General features: G+C 46.0%; 1 protein-coding gene across 1 annotated transcript in view; it reads left to right on the top strand.

Moving 5' to 3' along the window:
* Nucleotides 1–22,321, top strand: part of LOC115482526 (cathepsin L1-like) — a 41,125-nt gene that overhangs the window by 10,488 nt on the left and 8,316 nt on the right. Inside the window, exons 4-7 of the mRNA XM_030222387.1 lie at nt 1,576–1,761; nt 9,578–9,766; nt 11,944–12,106; nt 21,121–21,220. Of these exons, the coding sequence (XP_030078247.1) occupies nt 1,576–1,761; nt 9,578–9,766; nt 11,944–12,106; nt 21,121–21,220 (638 nt within the window). The remainder of the gene's footprint in view (nt 1–1,575; nt 1,762–9,577; nt 9,767–11,943; nt 12,107–21,120; nt 21,221–22,321) is intronic.

Here is a 22,321-nt window from a genome sequence, read left to right as displayed (position 1 = left end):
AACTTAGGGGCCCTTTTACAAATCTGCAGCAAAAAGTAGTGTTAGCCCCACCATTAAGCAAGACTTTTCCGTGCACTAAGGCCATTTTTACCTCAGGGGTAAAATAGCCAATTTTCAGATTTTTCAAAAAGAACAGAGTACCTAACTTAGGGGCCCAATGCACGTCAATTCGGAGTTACCACTCGGCTACTGCGTGGACCCGTGTGGTAATTTCATTTTTGACGCATGTCCACTACGCGCGCCAGAAAATATATTTTCTTTTCTGGTGCACGGCTGAAATCGGGCAGTGACTCTGATTTGACACGTGGAGGCGATTACCGCACGGTTAACGCGAGAGACCTTACCGGCTAAGTCAATGGCTGGGGGTAAGGTCTCAGACCCAAAATGAACGTGCGCCAATGTTAATTTTGCCGCACGTCCATTTTCAGCAAAAATTTTAAAAAGGTCTTTTTTACAGGTGCGCTGAAAAATGGATCTGCGCACATCCGTAACAGGAGCTTACACTACCGCAGACCATTTTTCAGCACACCTTTGTAAAAGGACCCCTTAGGGCCCTGTTTACTAAGGTGTGCTAGCGTTTTTAGTGTGTGTTAAAATTTAGTGAGCACTAACCGTGTAGACACCCATAGGAATATTATGGACATCTACATGGTTAGCGCGCTCTACAAAAGCTAGCTCGCTGTCAGCAGTAAATATATTCAAATAACAATACAAAGTATGGCAGTATACTACTTACAATGGCAACACAATATGTAATAGAACATTTTAATAGACAGCGTAGGGTATAAGCAAAGTTAGAACATATAGATAGGTAAGAGAGTAAGAGGAGTTAGAAAATAAGGGGACTAATTTAAAGAAGATTGCACGTGAGGTCAGAGAGATGGTTAACTGAATGAGGGTAGGAGGGGCAGGGGGGATTCCAGGGGCAGAAAAGAAAAGACACCCACCCTTCTTAAATGGCAAAAAGCGGCCCGTGGCAGTGCGAGCGCGTCTTCTGGGTGCGCGCCAGGCCAGTTTTTACCGCATCCTGGAAAAAGGGCCCTTTTTTAAGGGGCCGGAAATGAACATGCAGCAAAATAAAAACCAGCACGTATCCATTTTTGGCCTGAGACCTTGCCGCCACCCATTGACTTAGCGGTAAGGTCTCACATGCTACCCAGGCGGTAGGCATGCAGTGCATGCTCATTGCCATTTGCCGCCGGGTAAGTGCCGTGAGGTAGAAAATAAAAAATATTTTCTACCACGTGTTTTTAGCACACTCCAAATTCAGAATTACTGCCCGAGGCACGCGGTAGCCGGGCGGGTAATGCTGATTTGGCGCATGCTGGATACACATAGGCCCTTACGCACCTTTGTAAAAGGGCCCCTCAGATAGGTTAGAGAGAATAAGAGGAGTTAGAAAGTAAGGTGACTAATTTAAAGAAAGTAGTACATGAGGTTTAAATGCAGCGCAGCTTAGTAAAAGGACCGCTTAGTTTGTGTACAGTATTATGTTGATCTCTCCTTTTATCCTTCTTTGCCCTTCTTCCTCTTTCCATTGCTCTAATGTTTACTTTTCGGTTGGAATTGTTTCAGAGCTCTGAGGAGCGGAGATCGAAAAGCTGCCTCTTACCCACACAGCCAAGAGAGCCAAAACTTCAAAAGCACAGTCGCAAACCTGCTCTCAAAATTCCCGAAGAAGTTGATTGGAGGAAAGAAAACTGTGTCAGCCCAATCAGGAACCAAGGCCAATACTGCGGCTCCTGCTGGGCCTTTGCGACGGTAAGGACTTCTGTCTCTGACCACATGTTCAATGCATGTGCACATATATTTCCCAAGCAATAGGAGATTCCAAGGTTTGGGAGGCAATTTTATAGACTTTTGCTGATTTATGCGTATTGTATAAAATTTTGCTAAGGCATGCCCAAAAGTGGCCTGCGCTGGTGTAGGTGGGTGTTTTTCGTGTGCACTGGTCGATTTCCCGAGCGCACCTGGAAAAAAGGGGATTTTGTAATGTGCTGGAAAATGGACGTGCGGCAAAATGAAAGCCAGCGCGTCTCCATTTTTGGCCTGAGACCTTAATGCCATCCGTTGAGTTAGAGGTAAGATTTCACATACTAACCGGGCAGTAAGCGTGCAGCACATGCCAACTGCCAATTACCGCTGGGTAAGGGTCCTGTAGTAGAAAATATTTTCTACCACGTGTTTTGGGCATGCGCCAAAAATGGAATTACCATCCGGGGTACGCGGTAGCTGGGCGGTAGTGCAAATTTGACTAGCATTTGATGTGCGTAGGTGACTACGCACCTTAGTAAATGGGCCTATGCGCATTGCAATTAGGTACATAATTGTATGTGATTTTAGCATAGGTGTTTCAGGAGGAGAGTTTGGGTGGACAAGGAGCAGAGTCACAACTAATGGGCGTATTTTGTAAAATATCCATGTACTTTATCCGCTAAGATTTACACTTGTTCCTGAACAAGTAAAAATGTCTGTGCCTTCAATGATTTCTTCAGAATGTGTATTCGTATTTCAGCAAACAACAAGAAGCTGACCAACAGACACAAAAGTAGACAATTTAATTCATTTGTATGTGGCTTGCATTATTTTAATTTGGGTTCCTTTTACTAAGCGGTGGTAAATCCAACGCAGGCATTACTGCTCGCTATAAAAGAAGTACCGCCGGGCTACCACTGCAGCCTGGCGGTACTTCCTACCCCTAGAATGCTATCATTTCCAGCACTACAAAAATTACCCAACTGTAATCAGGCAGTGCCGCTCACTGCCCGGTTACCGCTCAAAATGGCTGCATGGCAAGTGCTTTACTACTACTACTTATCATTTCTATAGCGCTACTAGATGTACACAGCGCTGTACACTTGAACATGAAGAGACAGTCCCTTCTCGACAGAGCTTACAATCTAATTAGGACAGACAAACAGGACAAATAAGAGATAAGGACAAAGAGTAGCAAGATTCCGGAATCCCAAACACTACTACTACTACTTATCATTTCTAAAGCGCTACTAGACGTACGCAGCGCTGTACACTTGAACATGAAGAGACAGTCCCTGCTCGACAGAGCTTACAATCTAATTAGGACAGATAGACAGAACAAACAAGAGATAAGGGAATATTAAAGTGAGGATGATAAAATAAGGGTTCTGAACAAATGAATAAGGGTTAGGAGTTAAAAGCAGCATCAAAAAGGTGGCCGCATGGCCATTTCCTGTAGAAAAGTGAGACTTCCCTTTTACCAGCTGTGGTAAAAGGGGGCCTTGGTGCACATGTAAAACAAGAGCCCTTGAGCCACAGCTTGGTAAAAAGGGCCCTTAATTTGTATGTCAGGCAAGGCAATTCTAATCCCTGACACAACCTTTGGGTGAAATGTGGCCACACCAGGTATTTGTTTAATAAATTGTCTACTTTTATGTCTGTTGGAATCTTGTCAGGTACTTGTGACCTGGATTGGCCGCTGTTGGAGACAGGATACTGGGTTTGATGGACCTTTGGTCAGTCCCAGTATGGCAACATTTATGTACTTATGTATGGTCTGCTTTTTGTTATTCACTGTTCTACCTGCTTGCAGATCACCGCCTCTTCATGTGTTTGATGTGTATTACTACTTTACAGCCATGTAAGTGTCTACTATGGGCTCCGTTTACTAAGCCGCACTGTAGCAGTGACGATCCTAGGTCGGCTGCCACCCGGGGCGGATTGCCAATGTGCACCTCCTCCCCGGGTGCAGCACGGCCACACCCTCCCCTGGCGCAATGACACCCCCCCCCCCCCCCCAACGCTTCAACCCCCTCCCCCCCAGGTGCATTGGAGCAGCTGTGCGACTCTTGGCTCTGCTGGCTCCCTGCTCCCTCTGCCCCGGAGCAGGAAGTAACCTGTTCTGGGGCAGAGGGAGCAGGGAACCAGCAGAGCCGACAGGCGCGCGGCTGCTCTCTGCACCCCTCTAGCGGCGTGCACCCAGGGCAGACCGCCCCCACCGCCCTGCCCTTGGTACACCGTTGTGCTGTAGGTGCATTAACTTTTTAGCGCATGCTAATGCTAGAAACACCCATATATTCCTAAGGGTGCTTTTAGCGTTATTGATGCTAATTTTTAGCGAGCGCTAAAAAGTTAGCGTGCCTATGGTGCGGCTTAGTAAACAGGGCTCTATGTCTTTATCAAATTATTTATTTATTTTACTCTTTTATACACCGCTTAAATGAAAGCAGTTTACAAAAAAAAACCATACAAAGCAAAAATACATACTACCAACAAAGTAGGAATTTCTCCACCTCCAAACCTAGATGACTTTTTATAAACTTAGTCGACAAACACAGAAGAACAAAAGTCCTCCATGCAGGGAATCCAAGCCAAGCAAACACAGCGGGGGTGACACGAACGTTGATGCAAAAACAAAACGTCCAATGAACTCAAAGAGTTCATATCAGAAGCTTTATTAAAATGTAATGGGCTCGACATGAATCGTGTTTCGGCCACAGAGGCCTGCCTCAGGAGTCCCTGTAAGTCGTGGTTATAGTAACTCAGGGATCCTTTTACTAAGGTGCACTGAAAAATGGCCTGCGGTAGCATAGATGCATGTTTTGGGTGCACGCAGAATCATTTTTCAGTGCACCTGCAAAAAATGCCTTTTTTAACAATTTTGCTGAAAATGGACGTGTGGCAAAATGAAAATTGATGCGTCCATTTTGGGTCTGAGACCTTACTGCCAGCCATTAACCTAGCGGTAAAGTCTCATGTGGTAACCGGGCAGTAATGGTCTATGCGCGTAAAATGCCACTTGGCATACGCTCTTTACACACATCCAAAAATAAAAATTAGTTTTTGGATGCATGCCAAAAGTGAAATTACCACAAGAGCCACAAGGTAGCTGGGTGGTAACTCCATTTTGGCGCGCGTTGGGTGCGCACAGATGCTTACGCGGCTTAGTAAAAGGGCCCCTCAGTGCTCTTACAGTATAGAGAATGGAGTAATACCCAGTAAATATGTGTCAGTAACAAGAGCGCTAACATATAGAGTAGCTTCTAGACACTGTATAACCACGACTTACAGGGACTTTTATATAAAATTATACAGTAGAATGCAAAAGAATATAATCTACATATATGTTCTGCCAGCTCCCCTAATTCCCCCCCCCCCCCTCCACAGAACACAAACCTGTGGATTCTATATATGGTGACTAAAGTTTCACGTGCAATTTTGGCCATGCAGCCAAATTGCATGTGTAACTTAATTCATTGAGTCAATCGGCACCGATAATTGGCCACTAAGAAGCAGTGATTGGCACTAATTAGAATTTTTGCGCATAACTTGCTAAACATATACTATTTTCTTCACTAAACGTGTAATTAAACTCTGGAATTCATTGCCAGAGAATGTGGTAAAGGTGGTTAGCTTAGCGGGGTTTAAAAAAAGGTTTGGATGGCTTCCTAAAGGAAAAGTCCATAGACCATTATTAAATGGACTTGGGGAAAATCCACTGTTTCTGGGATAAGCAGTATAAAATGTTTTGTACTTTTTTGGGATCTTGCCAGGTATTTGTGACCTGGATTGGCCACTGTTGGAAATAGGATGCTGGGCTCGATGGACCTTTGGTCTTTCCCAGTATGGCAATACTTATGTACTTATATAAAGTGCTGTGTGTAAATTCTAACATGCGCATCTCAAAAGGGGTTGTGGCCATGGGAGAAGCATGGATGAGTCGTGGGCTTTCCTAAAATGTACGAGCAGTGTTATAGAATACACCTGATCCGGGCTTAAGTTAGGTGCGGGTATTTACACCAAGTATTAGTTGGTACAAATGGATGCGCCTACATTTTAGTCATGGGGACAGGCATTAGGCATACTGTATAAACCGCGCCTAACTGTAGGTAAAGTTTATCATGTTTTTTTTTTTGGTGCAGATTTTTTAGGTGTTAACCCACGGATTCTATATAGCATGCCTAGAGATCTGTGCCAAAATTCAAGAGTATTCCATAACAACACACATAACTTAATTGGCTTAATAAGCTAATCAGCAATGATACTTATTTATTTATTTTTAACACATTTATACCCCACATTTTCCCACTAGTAGTAGACTCAATGTGGCTTACACAAGACCGTAGGGCAAACTACAGTTCAGTAAAATACAATTAAACAGTGTAATAGTAAAATAATAAACGTATAGGTATCTTGTAGAACAACAGAGATAATAAGAGTGAATAATGAGCACTAATTGGCAATAATTCGAATTTACACGCGCAACTCACTAAGTGCATTCTGTAATGCAGTGTGCCTAACTTCTAACACACGCAAGCAAAATAGGGTCTGGTTATGGATGGGGAAATAGGTGTTTCGTGGGCACTGTAAAATTTAAGCGTGTAGCTATAGAAGTGATTTATAGTAGTAGTAGTAGTTACAGAATATGGCCTAGTGCACCTAAATTTACATGCCTGGATTTACGCCACGTTTTCGTTGGTGCAAATGGATGCACGTAATATGAATCTACGATACATGAACCTCACCATAATATCAGAGTATTGCCCTAAATATTTACCATCAAGGACTAGATTCTATAAACCGCGCCTAAAACATTGGTGCTGAAATGTAGGCTCAATGCGGCTTACATAGTAATTTGAAATACAAAGTTAATAGAATTTTAATAAAACAGTAGAAAACAATGTAAAGTTGGGCTTAGTAGTATATGATAAGTTGAGCTAGATAATATATGACTAGGATAAAAGAGGGTAGACAGGATAGGATAGTGTAATTTGGGAGAAAGGGTAAGGAGGGATAAAATTAAGGAGAGATGGAAAGAGAAGGATGAGAGGTTGGTATTTAAGTCAGAACAGAATTGGGGGTGGAAGTTGGCGAGATTAGGTTGGGGCATTTGGCTAGGCTTGCTTAAAGAGATGAGCTTTCAGCATTTTTCTAAAGGGCAAGAAGTCGTTTATTAATCGGATTGGTCTGGGTATAGCGTTCCAAAGCTGGCTGCCCAAAAAGGAGAAACTGGATGCGTAGTAGGTCTTGTATTTAATTCCTGTACAATTGGGAAGGTGTAGGTTAAGATAAGTTCGTGAAGAAATAGATGTTTCTAGCAGGGAGGTCGATCAATTCATTCATGTAGCCAGGGGATTCGCCATGGATGATCTTGTGGGTCATTGTGTTGATCTTAAAATTTATTCTTTCTTTGATGGGGAGCCAGTGAAGCTTTGCTCGAAGAGGTGATGCACTTTCGAATTTTGATTTGCCAAAAATAAGTCTGGCAGCCGTGTTTTGGGCAGTTTGGTGTCTCTTCAGTATTTGGGTTTTGCATCCTAAAAAGACACTGTTGCAGTAGTCGGCGTGGGTACACCAACGAAAAAGGTTTATCAAGGTTTCATGGTTTATTGGAATCTCACACATCAATAAAAATATCTGTGTGGCTTACAATACTAAAATACATAGGCAAGAGAGAAGCTAGAAATTTAGGGGCCCTTTTACTAAGCGGTGTAGGCACCTACATGTGCTCAAATCGCGCCAATTTGGAACTACCACCTGGCTACTGCGCAGCTCGGCCAGTAATTTCATTTTTTACGCGGCCCACTAATGCACGCTGGAAATTTTCCGGCGCACAGCACTAACTGGGTGGTAATCAGAAGTGTCCGCGCGCTGATGATTACCGCCCGTTTAACACGTGAGACTTTACCGCTAAGTCAATGGATGCGCACCAATTTTTATTTAGCCGCACATCCATTTTTGGCCAAAAAAAGGCCTTTTTTTGTATGTGTGCTGAAAAATGGACCTGCGTGCATCCAATACACGCGTCTACACCAGCGCAGGCCAATTTTCAGCGCACCTTAGTAAAAGAACCCCTAAGAATAAGAAGGAATAGATCAGGGAGGGGTACATAAGGACCGCCATACTGGGAAAAGACCAAGGGTCCATCAAGCCCAGCATCCTGTCTCCGACAGCAGCCAATCCAGGCTTCAAGAACCCAGCACCCTCCCCCCAAAAAAGTAATAATGTTCAATGGGTGGAAAAGAAACTCCATTATCAAATAGTCAAGAAAGTAAAGACGAAATTCAAAGGGATAGGGGAGGGCAAGTCTAGGCTGATCCAACAGACTCAACTGCAGGACAACGCCTGGGGTAGCAAAAAAATATCCTTAATTAAAAAGTTTTAAGATCTACCTTAAATTGTGTCAAGGAAGTTTGTGATCTAAGAGATAATGCTAATGCATTCCAAAGGGATGGACCAATGACAGAAAAAATGGTGTCCTTGGTAGCCTCACGTCTAATATGCCGAAAAGATGGTACAACCAAAAGGTGCTGCTGGCCATGAATGAAGAGCACGAGCAGGAGCATATAGAGTTAACAGTCTTGCTCAAAAAAGAAGGGATCCAGAGTTTTTTGTTTTGAAACCCGAAAGGAAAATTTTATAGGTAATACAAAGTGTGAGTGGCAGCCAATGTGCATTTTTAAGAAGAGATGTGTCATGATCAAACTTTTGTGAACTGAAATTAATTTAATGGAGACGTTTTGTATCATTTGTAAGCGTTGTAGATCTGTATATCTCAAGCCTTTATAAAGTGAATTACAGTAGTCAAGTTTTGAGATTACTAGAGAATGGACCAGGATGTTGAGAGCTGAAGAATGTAAACGTGAGCTAATAGAACGAATCATACGTAGTTGGATGAAGCAACGTTTAATAAGAGAGGAAAGCTGTGGTTGAAAAGTTAGGGCATTTTTTTTTGCTACATTTGTACACTGTGCTTTCCCACTCATGGCAGGCTCAATGTGACTTACATGGGGCAATGGAGGGTTAAGTGACTTGCCCAGAGTCACAAGGAGCTACCTGTGCCTGAAGTGGGAATTGGACTCAGTTCCTCAGGACCAAAGTCCACCACCCTAACCACTAGGCCACTCCTCCAGTTAGCAATAACCCCCTCCCCCCAGTAGTTTCAAAGAAGTTACTGGTAGACTTGAATTTCATAAAGCAGTAATGGAATTGGTATTTGAAACATTTTACTTGGAAAAGGTGAGAACAAACCTGGTTTGAATCCGCATGGGTAAATTAGGCACGGATCCTGCTAATTCTATACCAACTTGCATAAATTTTAGGAACGCCCTGACCCACCCATGCCCCTCCCATGGCCACAACCCCTTTTCAGATCTGCGCGCTAGAATTTACATGCATTTCTTTTACAGATTACACATAAACTAATCATGTGCTGCTCCCCCACCCCCCAGTGCATGATTGGTTTTTGTGACGCATAAAAACTGAGCGTGTGCAGGAGGGGAGAGGCCAGCACAGCAGCAGTCAGTGTGTGGATAGGGCTGCTGGCTGCAGCAAGTAGGAGAATGACTTGTTCTGGCCGCCAGAGAACCTCTTCCAGCTGGTGGGGCTTTGGGATCCCCGCCAGCTCAGGTATTTATTTGTTGGGGGTCCCTGGTGCAGAAGCAAGATTGGGGGCAGAAAGCGCAGGGGGGATTTTGTGTCCACCCACTTCAGGCTCAGGCCCACCCAAAATATCATGTCTGACTACGCTTCAGCATTGTGCATAATGATAATAAAGACATCCCAACTAATAGATTTCTATACATCTTTTCTTATCTCTCAGGTCGCTGCCATGGAGTCTCGTTACTGTATCAAATTCAAGGAGCTTGTCAAACTGAGCGAACAGCAGCTGGTGGACTGTGACCATGACACAGGCAATGACGGCTGTTGTGGGGGTTTACCCAAGTTCGCCTTCCGCTACATCAGTGAAAACGGCCTCATGAAGCGAAAAGACTATGAATACAAAGAAAGGGTAAGTATGAACTGAAACGGCTACATTTTCCAAACATGCCAGTACAACACAAAGCGAGAGACTCCCACAGCCAGTGGGCAGCGGCTACTCACATAACAGAAAAATAAAGAGAGTATCAAAAGATCTATAGCAATATATAATTCTTGTTTCACCCTTGGTGAGGGCAGAGGGGAACTTTTGGGTGCTTGAGGACTTGACTAGCTTGCGGCAGCCTCTGGGATTCTTCAGTGAAGAGAAACAATAGTTTCGGGGCTGTAGAGTTAGGAACGCAGACACAACGCAAAGAAAACTTGGTAGACAGGGAACCTGAGTATGGTGCAATTCATACCGAAAATCAACCAAACTGTCCAAACAGCAGATTGTTGCACTCTACTTACACTAGCGCTTTTTCATCAACCACTCCCTAGCACTGTCCCCACTAAACTGAGTGGGAGTCCTCCACCTACAGTCCTGCCAGTGGGGGGGTGCTGTTTCACAATCACATTTTCAATAGTAAGGGACAAGCAAGCTCTGCAGGATTCCAGGGAACCTGCCTGTCCCTAGTGATTGAAAACACAATATTGAAGCACTGCTCCCTAGTGGCAGCAATGCAGTTGGAGGACTCCTGCTCAGCTTAGAGAGAACAGCGCTCCCTAGCAAAGGCACAGCTGAATGCAACGTTTAGGCAAATTGTTATGTTTCAGTGAATCCCTACATGGACAGAAGCTGGCACAGCCTCTTGTGTGTTACAAACTTTAACACAGAAACAGAGGAGTAGCGTGATCAACAGGACGCTTCCAACGAAACCAAGGAGACGAAAAATAAGGAATAAAAATGTTCTTTACAAGTAGAAGATAAGACTTGATATGGCACCGTGTTTCAGCGTGAAATGCCTGCCTCAGGAGTCTATATACGATAAACGCCATTAGCCTTTAAAAAGACTAATGATTGGTGGATATGCAGGATATGCTGGTAGCAAGCACAAGCTAAAGTGAAAGGAGAATCGTGTCCACAAAATGCAAAAAGTGTGGGAGGGCTCACATTTTCCCTCACAAGTGTAATAGGTAGAGTGGGATAAGGGTTTGAGTCCATCTCTCAACAGTGCACTGCACTGACCACTACACTACTCCAAGGAGCTGCTTATTGCTCTGATAGAACTGCCTATAACATCTGAAGCTGTCATAGAAGCTGGTAGAAAAGACATTTGAGGGGAGATATGATAGAGGTCTATAAAATAATGAGTGGAGTGGAATGGAATGGGTAGACGTGAATTGCTTGTTAAGTCTTTCCAAAAATACTAGGACTAGGGGGCATGCAATGAAGCTACAAACTAGTAAATTTAAAACGAATCAGAGAAAATATTTTTTCACTGAATGTGTTATTGAACTCTGGAATTCATTGCCAGAGAATGTAGTAAAAGCAGTTAGCTTAGCAGGGTTTTAAAAAGGTTTGGATGGCTTCGTAAAGGAAAAGTCCATAGACCATTATTAAAATGGACTTGGGGAAAATCCACTGCTTATGTCTAGGATAAGCAGCATAAAATGTACTGTTTTGGGATCTTGCCAGATACTTGTGACTTGGATTAGCTACTGTTGGAAACAGGATGCTGGGCTTGATGGACCTTTGGTCTGTCCCAGTATGGCAATACTTATGTACTAAATGTTCTTGCTGATTGAAAGTTTGTAGTGAGTGTGTACATTTTTTTTTCATTTTTTCTTTTTATGCTTATGTGTGTGTTAGATTATTGTTAATCAATAAGCTATATGTATGGTTTAGGTCCATCCTATTAACTATGATGTTCCTTTCTATTTTAATTGCTTTGGCCTCTTTTTACAAAGCCACGCTAGCGGCTGTCTGTGTGGTAATGCCGACACAGCCCATTCACTTTGAATGGGCTATGTTGACATTGCTGTGCGGCTTTGTAGAAGGGAGGTATATTTTGTAAACTGCTATGATCACATATGGGTCTTGTAGTCCGCATATAACCAGAAGGAAACAAAATCTCTTTTGACAGGCTCTATGAAGCTGGATATAGATTCGTAAACAGGGCACTACTCTGGGTTAATGTTTGAACAGATGCCAACTTTGGCTAATTAGAAACTGGGGGTGGGGTTGGCATTATAGAATTGACTGTTCAGGTAACAAGAGGCTATTTATGTGTTTTTGAACCCTAACATTTATCCCTTTTTCATTTTCAGACCAATGAATGTCACTATGAATCGGGAGATATCCTGAAGATGAACATGTCAAAATATTATGTCATACCAGATGAGGAGAACATGGCAGTGGCTGTGGCTTTCGAAGGGCCTGTCACAGTTGGAATTGCAGTTCATGAAGACTTCCAAATGTTTAAAGGAGACGGTAATAGTTTCACATTGATTGGTGCATTAAGAGTCCCTTTTACAAAGCCGCAGTAGGGCTACCCAGGGCTGCCGAGATGGGGGGACAGAGGGTCAAAATTCCCCAGGCCCTGGTCTCCAAGAGGGGCCTGGCGCCGGGGTCTCTCTCTCTCTCGTGCTCCTGACGGGACCCAGGTGATCGTGTCCCGACAGGAGCAGGAGAGAGAAAACTCCAGCGCCAGGCCCCCTCCCCCTTGCATTGCCTGCCTAGCAGCTGCTGGGCCCTCAGTTTTGAGACCGAGCATGTGTGACCTGAGGAAAGCGGCCACAGGGTCAGGCAATGCTGAGCAGAGGAAGGAGCCACGCTGCCTGCAGCTGGTGGGGCCAGCCAAGGTACTTTGGGTGGGGGGGGGGTAGCGGCAGCAATGATGAATCTGGGGAGGTGGCGGTGGCGATCCTGGGGGGGGGGGGGGGGGGCGGTGGTCCTGTCCCAGGCCTGGCGGCGGCCCTGCTTTGGGCCCAGCAATAGCGACCCTGCCCCAGGCCCGGCTCACTCTCTTGGCTGCCCTGGGGCTACTGCGGCAATGGTGTGTGGCAAATTGGCCCTATCACTGGGCCTCCGGAGGATCCCAGATGTAGTTCTGGTGTGTGCCAAATGCCATTTCCAGTGCTCTGAAAATAATGGGGGGGGGGGGGGTTAACACTGGGGGTTTACCCGGCGGTAATCTGGCACCACTGTACACTGCCCGGTTACTGCCAGGTTAATGTGGGAGCCCTTACTGCTTCCTAAATAGGAGGTGATAGGGGCTCCCCCAGAAATGGCTGAATGGCAAGTGTTTAACTTACCAGGCCTCAGTGAGTGGCAAAACCGTGCGCCGATGCCACTGCAGGGGTCCTTTTACTGCAGCTTAGTAAAGAGACCCCCTAAACTTCCAATCCTGGGCCCAGGTAGCAATTGTATATTGTGGGAATTCAACTTCTGCTATGATTTCTTCTGAAAGTCACTGAGGGCTAGATGCACTAAAATAAACGAGCCAGTAACGTGGGTTTTAAACTAGTTCTAGCCAGTTTAACGTGCAAGTAGTAAACCAGGACATGCACAAAAGGGCATTGTTCTTTCACGGTAGCAGCTAACGAAAACGGAATGCAGATGAGCAAATTAGTTTTATAATGTGTATAATCCGTACTACAATGAGATGCACTACCGTTTTCCGATCCCCTCACCATGGAAAACCTAACGGGAGGTCTGCACCTCTCGTTGGGGTTGCTGTGAGGGAATCGGAAGGAAAAAAAATTCTTGCAGAGCTGAACAACAGCGAGCTCCAAAAACATCTGAGAAGAGCGACAATCTGGAAAAAAATGTCCAAGTGCTAGTCAGGACATCCTTCTAAAGTGCCTAACATGGACATCCTTCACTCACAAAACAAAAAAGGACGTCCCTGATGAGCACCCCCGGAGGTCCATAGCAGAAAACCCTCCAACACTGATCCAGCAGTAGTGCAGAGCGACCACAACCCACCCACCCCCAAAAAAACCTCCCATCCCTGCCCCTTTCTCCCCCCAATTCCCATATAACCAGCACACCCACACCCAAATCCAAAAGCTCCTTGCCAACATCGCATCCAAACACAGGATGCGAGGCAGCAGATCATGTCTGAGAGACTCTGGGCTTCCCCTCACTTAACATCAGTGTTAGGTAAAGCAGATACAGCAATACTGAAAAGTTGTCTAATCACAAATCTCTGTCTCTTCTGACTAGCAGGTGCATACATTACTTCACAAGTCATAGCCCCATTCGGTGCAAGGAAGAAACATGTACAATGTGAAAGCTGAAGCTCCTTGAAAATGGACGATTGTGAGGCCCTCCCACGGCCTCTCAGCCAATCACAGTGCATTTAGCTGACACCAATGACAACTAAACATGCTGTGATTGGCTGAGAGAGACCTGGAGGAGGGGCATAGACTGGTGTAAAACAGCTAGATAAGAAGAAAAATCATGGAATACCCCACTGGACATGCACAATGCTTAAATCTCCTGGGCAAGCGCTGTCTGCACAACTGTTTTTGGGCTAGTTTTTAACGGAGCTAAAGGACGTCCATAAAGGACATCCTTGGCATGCGCAAAGCAGCCAGCATAACGCTTGGCTGCTCTGCTCATGCTCAGCTGGCCGACTGGCTAGGAAGGAAATCCCATGCAAATGAGCTAGCAGCGACCAGCTCATTTGCATGCGATTTCCTTGATGCATGCCCGTTTCTTACCGATTCGCTAAGGAATCAGTAAGGGAAGGGATTTAACGATTTTTTTTTAGTGCATCTACCCCAGAGTTCTTAGGGGTAAGCCTTTTCCTTTTATGTAGGAAGAAGGAATAAAGGGTCAAACAAGCCTATAATCAGAGATTATTATTATTATTATTTATTGCATTTGTATCCCACATTTTCCCACCTATTTGCAGGCTCAATGTGGCTTACAGAGTGTTGTTCTCATTGTCATTCCAGGATATCAGATACAGTTAGTATTCTGCAGAGATTAAGTAAGGGAAGAAAGAAGAAGGAAGGGAGTGATTAGGGTAATTATAGAAGGTGGAGTTTCAGAACTGAGTGGGTTGGTAAGGTGGATTAGTGAGGCTATCGGTTCTCATTGTAGGCTTTGTTGAAGAAATATGTCTTCAGAGATTTGTGAAAGGTAGTTGTTTCGTCGATTGTTTTCAGGTCTGTAGGTAGTGCATTCCATAACTGCGTGCTCATGTAAGAGAAGGTAGTGGCGTGCATCAGCTTGTATTTTAGTCCTTTACACCTAGGGAAGTGCAGGTTGAGAAATTTGCGGGATGATCTTGTGGCGTTTCTGGGAGGTAGGTCCACGAGGTTTAGCATGTAGATTGGGGCATCTGCGTGAATGATTTTGTGTACAATCGTGCAGATCTTGAATGCAATGCATTCCTTAAGTGGGAGCCAGTGAAGTTTCTCTCTTAAGGGTTTTGCACTTTCATATTTAGTTTTTACAAATATGAGTCTGGCGGCGGTATTCTGGGCAGTTTGGAGTTTTTTGATGTATAAGGAACTTTGAAGGCAAGTGCCCAGAGCTTGCAAAAAGTGAGTAACATGAACAAATGAACCCTAAAACACTGGCACACACTCAAACCTTGGCATTTGGCCAAAAATTGGATAATTATTGCATGAAAAAAGGCAAAATTCAGCATTTCCATTGGCTGGTTCAGACATTTGTTCTACATAAATGTGGTGGGCTTAAGAAGCATACACACTTGTTAAATGAATGGTTTCAGTCAACCACATCTCTATGCTTGCAAGATACAGCCAGAGATCACAAGAGTTTATGAGCCTAAGTGACAAAACTCTGAATACTTGGGGCCCTGTATTCAGCTGGTAGCACTCAGTGGTTTGCCTGGAAATTCAATGCTTCAGCATTGAATTTCCAGATTTGCAGAGCCGAAAAATGGCCTGCGCTGGTGTAGACGCGTGTATTGAACGTGTGCAGGTCCATTTTTCAGCGCATCTGCAAAAGAGGCCTTTTTTGGGGGCCAAAAATGGACGTGTGGCAAAATAAAAATTGGTGCGTGCCCATTTTGGGTCTGAGACCTAACCACCACCCATTGACCTAGCGGTAAGGTCCAGTAATGGTCTACGTGCGTACAATGCCGATTACTGCCTGGTTAGCACCTTGCGCCGGAAAATTTTTGGCATGCTTAAAAAATGAAATTACCGCCCGGGCCACACGGTAACTATGCAGTAGTTCAAAATTGACACGCGTAGGACACACGTACGAGCCTACGCAGCTTAGTTAAAGGGCCCCACAACCGGCTACGAAACACCACATAAAGATAGGACTGACTTTTATGCGGTTACCCTGACTGGTTAAGTGCCTCCACCTCCAGAACACCCCCAAACTAGCCGGTTTTCAGTTGGTTACTAACCGGTTAAGTTGTGCTGAAAATGCTTTGCTGAACAGGCGATTTAACTGGCCAGGAGCCATTTCTGGCGAGATAATCACTTTGTATATCAACCTGTGGATGCCTTCCACTTACAGAAGGCTTTTCATTAATTCCCATTTCTGTTCCTTTGCTCCCTAAGAAAACATAACTGATATTATACTCAAGGTTGGTTTTAATATTTGTTGGCCCACAGGCAACTGTAGGGAGAGAGAATTATTCAGAGGGTATGAAAGATGTCCCTTACTCCCAGATCACCCCTTCTCAGATCCTTTACGTTCCTCTTGGCCTCTTTCCACATTTCCTTTTTCCTATTTCACCAGACATGTAGGGACACTTTTAATGCATATATTAGCTAATGATTTTAAGGTGTCTTATTTTATTTAGATGATTGTAATTTTGTTATTTTATGTTATTACTAGACTTTGAGCCCGTAAAAACGGGCTATTATAGGAAGGGGGGGTTGAAAGGCCCGCCCCCACCGCCGAGTTCGCCGCTGCCCCTCCCCCTCCGAGTTCGCGCCCCCCCCCCCCCCCACCGAGCCGTCACCACCCACCTTCCACCCGGCCGGGCCCTCGCTCCGCTATTGAAACAGCGAGGGTCCGGGAACGCAGCACTGAGCTCTGCTGAGCTGCCAAGTCGGCCTTCGTTCTTCTTCTCTGCCTGTCCTGCCCTCGTGTGACGTAATGTCGTCGAGGGCGGGACAGAGGCAGAGAAGAAGAAGGAAGGGCGATGTCGGCAGCTCAGCAGAGCTCAGTGCTGCGTTCCCGGACCCTCGCTGTTTCAATAGTGGAGCGAGGGCCTGACCGGGTAGAAGGTGGGTGGTGGCGGCGGCGACTCGGGTGGGGGGAGCGTTAGACGGCGGTGTCCCTCCCTCAGCAATGCACAGTACAGACCCTCTGTGTTCCGCCCCCCCGTCATCACGTATTGACATGGGGGCGGGGCAGAGAAGGTCTCTACTGCGCATTTGCAAGTGAGTACGGTCACTCGCCGTTTATATGTTTGATACTATTGTTTGTAATGTCTGTTTGAAATTGTTTGTATATTGTTCATGTTTCAAATTGTACCTCACTGGGTAATAAATGTTTAAATAAATATATAAAAATCACCACTAGGGCCTCGCTGTGTGCGGAGAGCCATTCTTGATTGGAGAGGGGGGAGAGGGGGGTCACTAGGCCACCAAAGCCATTTTTTTTCTTGGTGCACAACTGGTTGGGAGGGTGCAGGGGAGTCACTAGGTTACTAGGGCCATTCTTGTGGGGGGGGGGGGGGTCAGGAGGAGAAATGTAGGCAGCACAAGCAGGCAGCCTCTGCAGCTACCTGTTGTGTTTCCTTCCTCTTTGGACAGCTCAAGAGCAGCCATAAAATTAGCTTGTTAGAGTTAGGAATTCTGAGGTTGTGCATCACCCAGAATGCTCATTGGAATGCTGATGAGCTCATTGTAATACATTTGCATAGAGTTCTTGATAGCTGCTAATGGGACACATTAGAGCCAGGGAAAACCCTTTTGTGCATTACTTGCTAAATAATGTTTGCTTTAGACTGGTTAGAACCAGTCTAAAGTAAATGTTCCCAGTACTTTAAGCATTGTGCATTGGGGCTTGAGGGCAGAGAGGTAAGTGATTGTCTTGCCTGTACTATAATCTCCACAGGAAATCATTAGGAAAAAGAAAACACCCATCCCCCTCCTTCCCACAGCTCATGGGGAACTCTAAGATCATGAGATCTTCAAGGCCGCGGAGAGGAGAGGACAGGGGGGACAAAATTCCCCGGGCCCGGGCCTCCAGGGGGGCCCGGCGCCACATGTCCCTTCAAGCGTAGCTAAACAGCTGTTCAGAAAATCTGCTCCCTCCCTCCCATCCGTGTGGTCGCTTTTCACTTCCCTGAAACCTTCTCTGTCTCCCTCCTGCGCAGCACTGCACCGGCGTCGCGATTCAGAGTCAGCCTTCTGCCAGCGTCGGGGCGTCTCCTCAGGCACGTCCCACCTCTGCGGAAAACAGGAAGTTGCAATAGAGTAGGCGGGATGCACCTGAGGAGAGGCCCCGACGCTGGCAGAAGGCTGACTCTGAATCGCCAGTTCAGTGCTGCGCATGAGGGAGACGGAGAAGGCTTCAGGGAAGTGAAAAGTTACCACGCGATGGGAGAGACGGGCAGAAGGTGAAAGATGCAACGCTCGGGGGGGGGGGGGGGGCTGGAGAAGGGAGAAAGCTGCCCAGAGGGGGGGGGGGGGGGAGAGTAGGAAGAAAGACAGGGAATGGTGCTACATGTAAACAATAATATGGCAGGGCTTATGAGGTAAGGAGGGAAAATTGTGGGTTAATCTGGGAAGAGAGAATGGAACAACTATTTATATTGGTGTAAATAAAAAATGCCTTCAGAAGTAGAAGAAATAAACAGGGATTTAATTCAGAACATTCACAAAATTGCTATGAAAGGTGATGGATGAAGAAAAGTAAAATGGTTAAACGCGCGGGGTGGGGAGGTAGGAAGGAATTGCTAGCGTGGAGGGCTGTCAGGGAGCTGAGGGAGGGCAGGGAGAATCGCTGGACAATGGATGGGAGGGCAAGGGGTGAGGAAATCGCTGGACATGGAGAGGAGGGCAGGGAGGAGAGAGAAGAGATCGCTGGACATGGAGAGGAGGGGAGGGCAGGGCAGGGGGGAGAGAAGAGATCGCTGGACAGGAGGGCAGGGCAGGGGGGAGAGAGAAGAGATCACTGGAGAGGAGGGAAGGACAGGAGAGGAGGGGAGGGCAGGGGGGAGAGAAGAGATCGCTGGACAGGAGAGGAGGGCAGGGCAGGGGGGAGAGAAGAGATCGCTGGACAGGAGGGCAGGGCAGGGGGAGAGAAGAGATCGCTGGAGAGGAGGGCAGGACAGGAGAGGAGGGGAGGGCAGGGGGAAGAGAGAAGAGATCACTGGAGGGGAGGGCAGGGCAGGGGGGAGAGAAGAGATCACTGGAGAGGAGGGGAGGGCAGGGGGGAGAGAGAAGCGATCGCTGGACAGGAGAGGAGGGCAGGGCAGGGCAGGGGGGGAGAAGAGATCACTGGACAGGAGAGGAGGGGAGGGCAGGGGACAGAGGAGAATTGCTGGACAGGATAGGAGGGGAGGGCAGGGGAGAGAGGAGAATTGCTGAACATGGATGGATGAATGGAGGGGGCAGGGGAGAGAGGAAATTTACTGGATATGGGTGGATGGAGGAGAGGCCAGGGGAGATTGGAGAGTTGTTGGACATGGATGGATGGAGGGGAGGGAAGTCAGGAAGGAGATGCACATGGATGGAGGGGAGGGAAGAGAGGAGAAATGCTGGACATGGATGGATGAATGGAGGGGGCAGGGGAGAGAGGAAATTTACTGGATATGGGTGGATGGAGGAGAGGCCAGGGGAGATTGGAGAGTTGCTGGACATGGATGGATGGATGGACGGAAGTCAGGAAGGAGATGCACATGGATGGAGGGGAGGGAAGAGAGGAGAAATGCTGGACATGGATGGATGGAGTGGAGGGCAGGGAAGAGAGGAGAAATGTTGGACAAGGATGAAGGGAAGGAAAGACAAAGGAAGGAGATGCACACGGATGGAGGGGAAGAGAGAGAGTAGAAATGCTGGATATGGATGGAGGGAAAATTGCTGAATTTAAGGGCTGGATCGGAACACTTTCAGGGCAGACGCTGAAACTGGAGGAAGGATAGGGACAGGGCTACAGATGGTAGACAGGACACATAAGGACACAGGAGGATGGTGGACATGGTGAGAGACAAAATATCAAATGGAAAGACACTGCATAAAACAGAAGACACTGGGACCAAAGCGAATAGAAAAACTAAATGATCAGTCAACAAAAGGTAGAAAAAAGTATTTTATTCAGAATTTATTAATTGGAATATGTCAGCTTTTAGAAATGTGCATCTGTGATATTTTTCATGTAAGTTTCAATTTTTCTAGTATTGCTGCATGCTGAGTCTGACTTCTTGAGGTAACTTTCCAGTTCAGTATTTTGCCTTCATTTTTTTTTCTTTCTAGTTCCTTGTATCATATCTGTTGTCATGTGTTTTTCACGTGTGATCAAGGTGCAGTATTCTGCTAGTGTGTAGTATTTTCAGCCCTTTTTGGTTTTGTTTCACTAGGTTGTGTACTGGTGTTTTAGAGCCCGGTGTAATTACAGTGCTGCCTTTCCACGCATAAGGTTGTAGCTCATCCTGTCCTTGGAATTAGTGCTGTTATGGTTTGCTAAGGTTATGAGTGTGTTTTTGCACAAGTTTGTGTATAGTGTTTTGCAGTGGAGAGATTGTGTTTTGGCCTTACTGAGGTGGCACCAAAACGTCAGAAAAGGTGTAGAGCCTAAATCATGACACACTACCTCTTGAAGGATCTAGATATAGTGCAGGGGCCCGGCCCGGTGGAGGACGGAGGGGAGTGGGGGGAGCAGCGGCGGCGGCCTTGTCCCGAGCCCAGCCCAGTCTCTCGGCGGCCCTGGAGATCTTCAGGGGTCCTCTCCAACTCACAAGTGGAACAGAATCTTAAGGGGGCTCCATGTCAGCTCTGAAATCAAGTAACACTGTAAAATGTGCACTAGCAAGTTGTTTATTTCCTTCAGGAAACTGAGACACTCACAGAGAAAGTCATCAAAGAACTGCGGTAATATTTAGGGCTGTGCGCAGGAAACTTTTTTTCCGTTTTGGTTTTGTTATCCTTGTATATTCATGTTGTTTATTGCTTAATTAGTTTCCACAAAATAAAACCAAAAAAAATCTCCCCTAGACCTTCAGATCCCATCTCTATAGTGAAAAAGAGTGCAGGGATAACCCCTGTTGCTCCTTCCCTGCAGCTGGCAACAGCTGACCCAAGGCCAGGTGCCATTTTTCATCATTGCCATACAAGAAAACAGCATCAAGCGACCTGCATATTTTAGGCAGATCAGCACTATGAGTTCCTATAGGCAGTGAGTCAAAACCAGGATTGGCTCAGCCCGGATCCATGTGGCAGCTGCCTGTCGGCACCTGCAACATCTACCACCACTCGACTTCCTCCAGACTCTTTTTGCATTCTGTTTGTGAAACTTTCTTGTGCTTACTCAGATTTTTCTCATGTCTTCTACAGGAATTTATGATGGAGAATGTGGGGAAGACATGAACCATGCAATAGTCATTGTTGGTTATGGAAAAGAAAATGGCAAGGATTATTGGATAATAAGGAACAGGTGGGTTGGTGATTTTGATATGGAGAAACTTATAGTGTGTGCATGATACCTGGAATAGCCTATCAGCTAAAGAAATAATCTATAACAAATGTACAGACCAGTGGCCACAGCAGGAGGAGGAACAGTAGATGAAATAAGGGAGACCTAAGTGTTGGAATAATCAGAAATCTATATGCTCAATCACATGTGTAACCCTATTTTTCCTAGATAGCTGGGGTGGGCTACAATTCATGTTCAGTAGTTTTGTAGGAAGATCAGGGCTGGGACCAGTTTACACTCAGAGACCAATGGCACAGAAAATCGACTCACTCCTCACACATTTTTTACCAAATACATCAGCCCAGATCAGAAGTTTAATTTTCAACCAAAGGGTTTACTTTAAATTTGAATTTGTTTCAGCAAAATGTACAACAATGCTCAGCATCAACAATATCCAGGCAGAAGTAGGAAAAACCAGTCTCAACACTTACAATCTCTAGTAGATTTACTCTGGAACATTCTGATTTGCTAGATGTTCTGGGTGAAAGTCCTTGTACAGCTTCCTCTGGGGATCCTCTTTCCCCACAGGCAGTGGTGTGCTGGAGCAGGCTCTCACAGGCTCGCAAGAGCCGGTTGTTAAGTTTTTAAGAATTTTGGGAGCTGGTTGTTAAAGTAGGGCCCTCCATGGCTACTTTAACAACTGGCTCCCAAAATGTGGGCTTGGGCCCCCTGCTGAATTATCTTTTACTTTGCTGGTGGGGATGCTGAGCCCTGCCAGCCAAGTAAATAGACTACTGCTGCTCCTTGTTTCCAGCATGCTGCTCAGAGCAAGATGTTGGGAGCGGTGGCAGTCCATTTATTGGCTGCCAGCAAAGGTATGCCTAGCGTGCCCGCACGAAGGGAGGGAGGAGAGAGAGGCAAGTGTTGCCCCCCCCTCCCCCGGCCAACCCTGGCCCTTCCAACTGCAGAGCTGGCCATGTTCGGAGAAAGAGCCTGTTGTTAAAAATGTACCAGCACACCCCTGCCCACAGGGATGCTTCTCTGACAGTGCCCTTTCAGTTTCTTCAGCTTTTGCTGAGCTTTCTGGAATGTGGGTACTCAGCTACTGGGTTTCTTTGGCCT

The sequence above is a fragment of the Microcaecilia unicolor genome, chromosome 1, assembly GCF_901765095.1.
Source record: "Microcaecilia unicolor chromosome 1, aMicUni1.1, whole genome shotgun sequence".
Lineage (NCBI taxonomy): Eukaryota > Metazoa > Chordata > Amphibia > Gymnophiona > Siphonopidae > Microcaecilia > Microcaecilia unicolor.
Note: the sequence above shows the minus strand (reverse complement) of the source record. Positions and strands in the feature narration are given on the sequence as shown.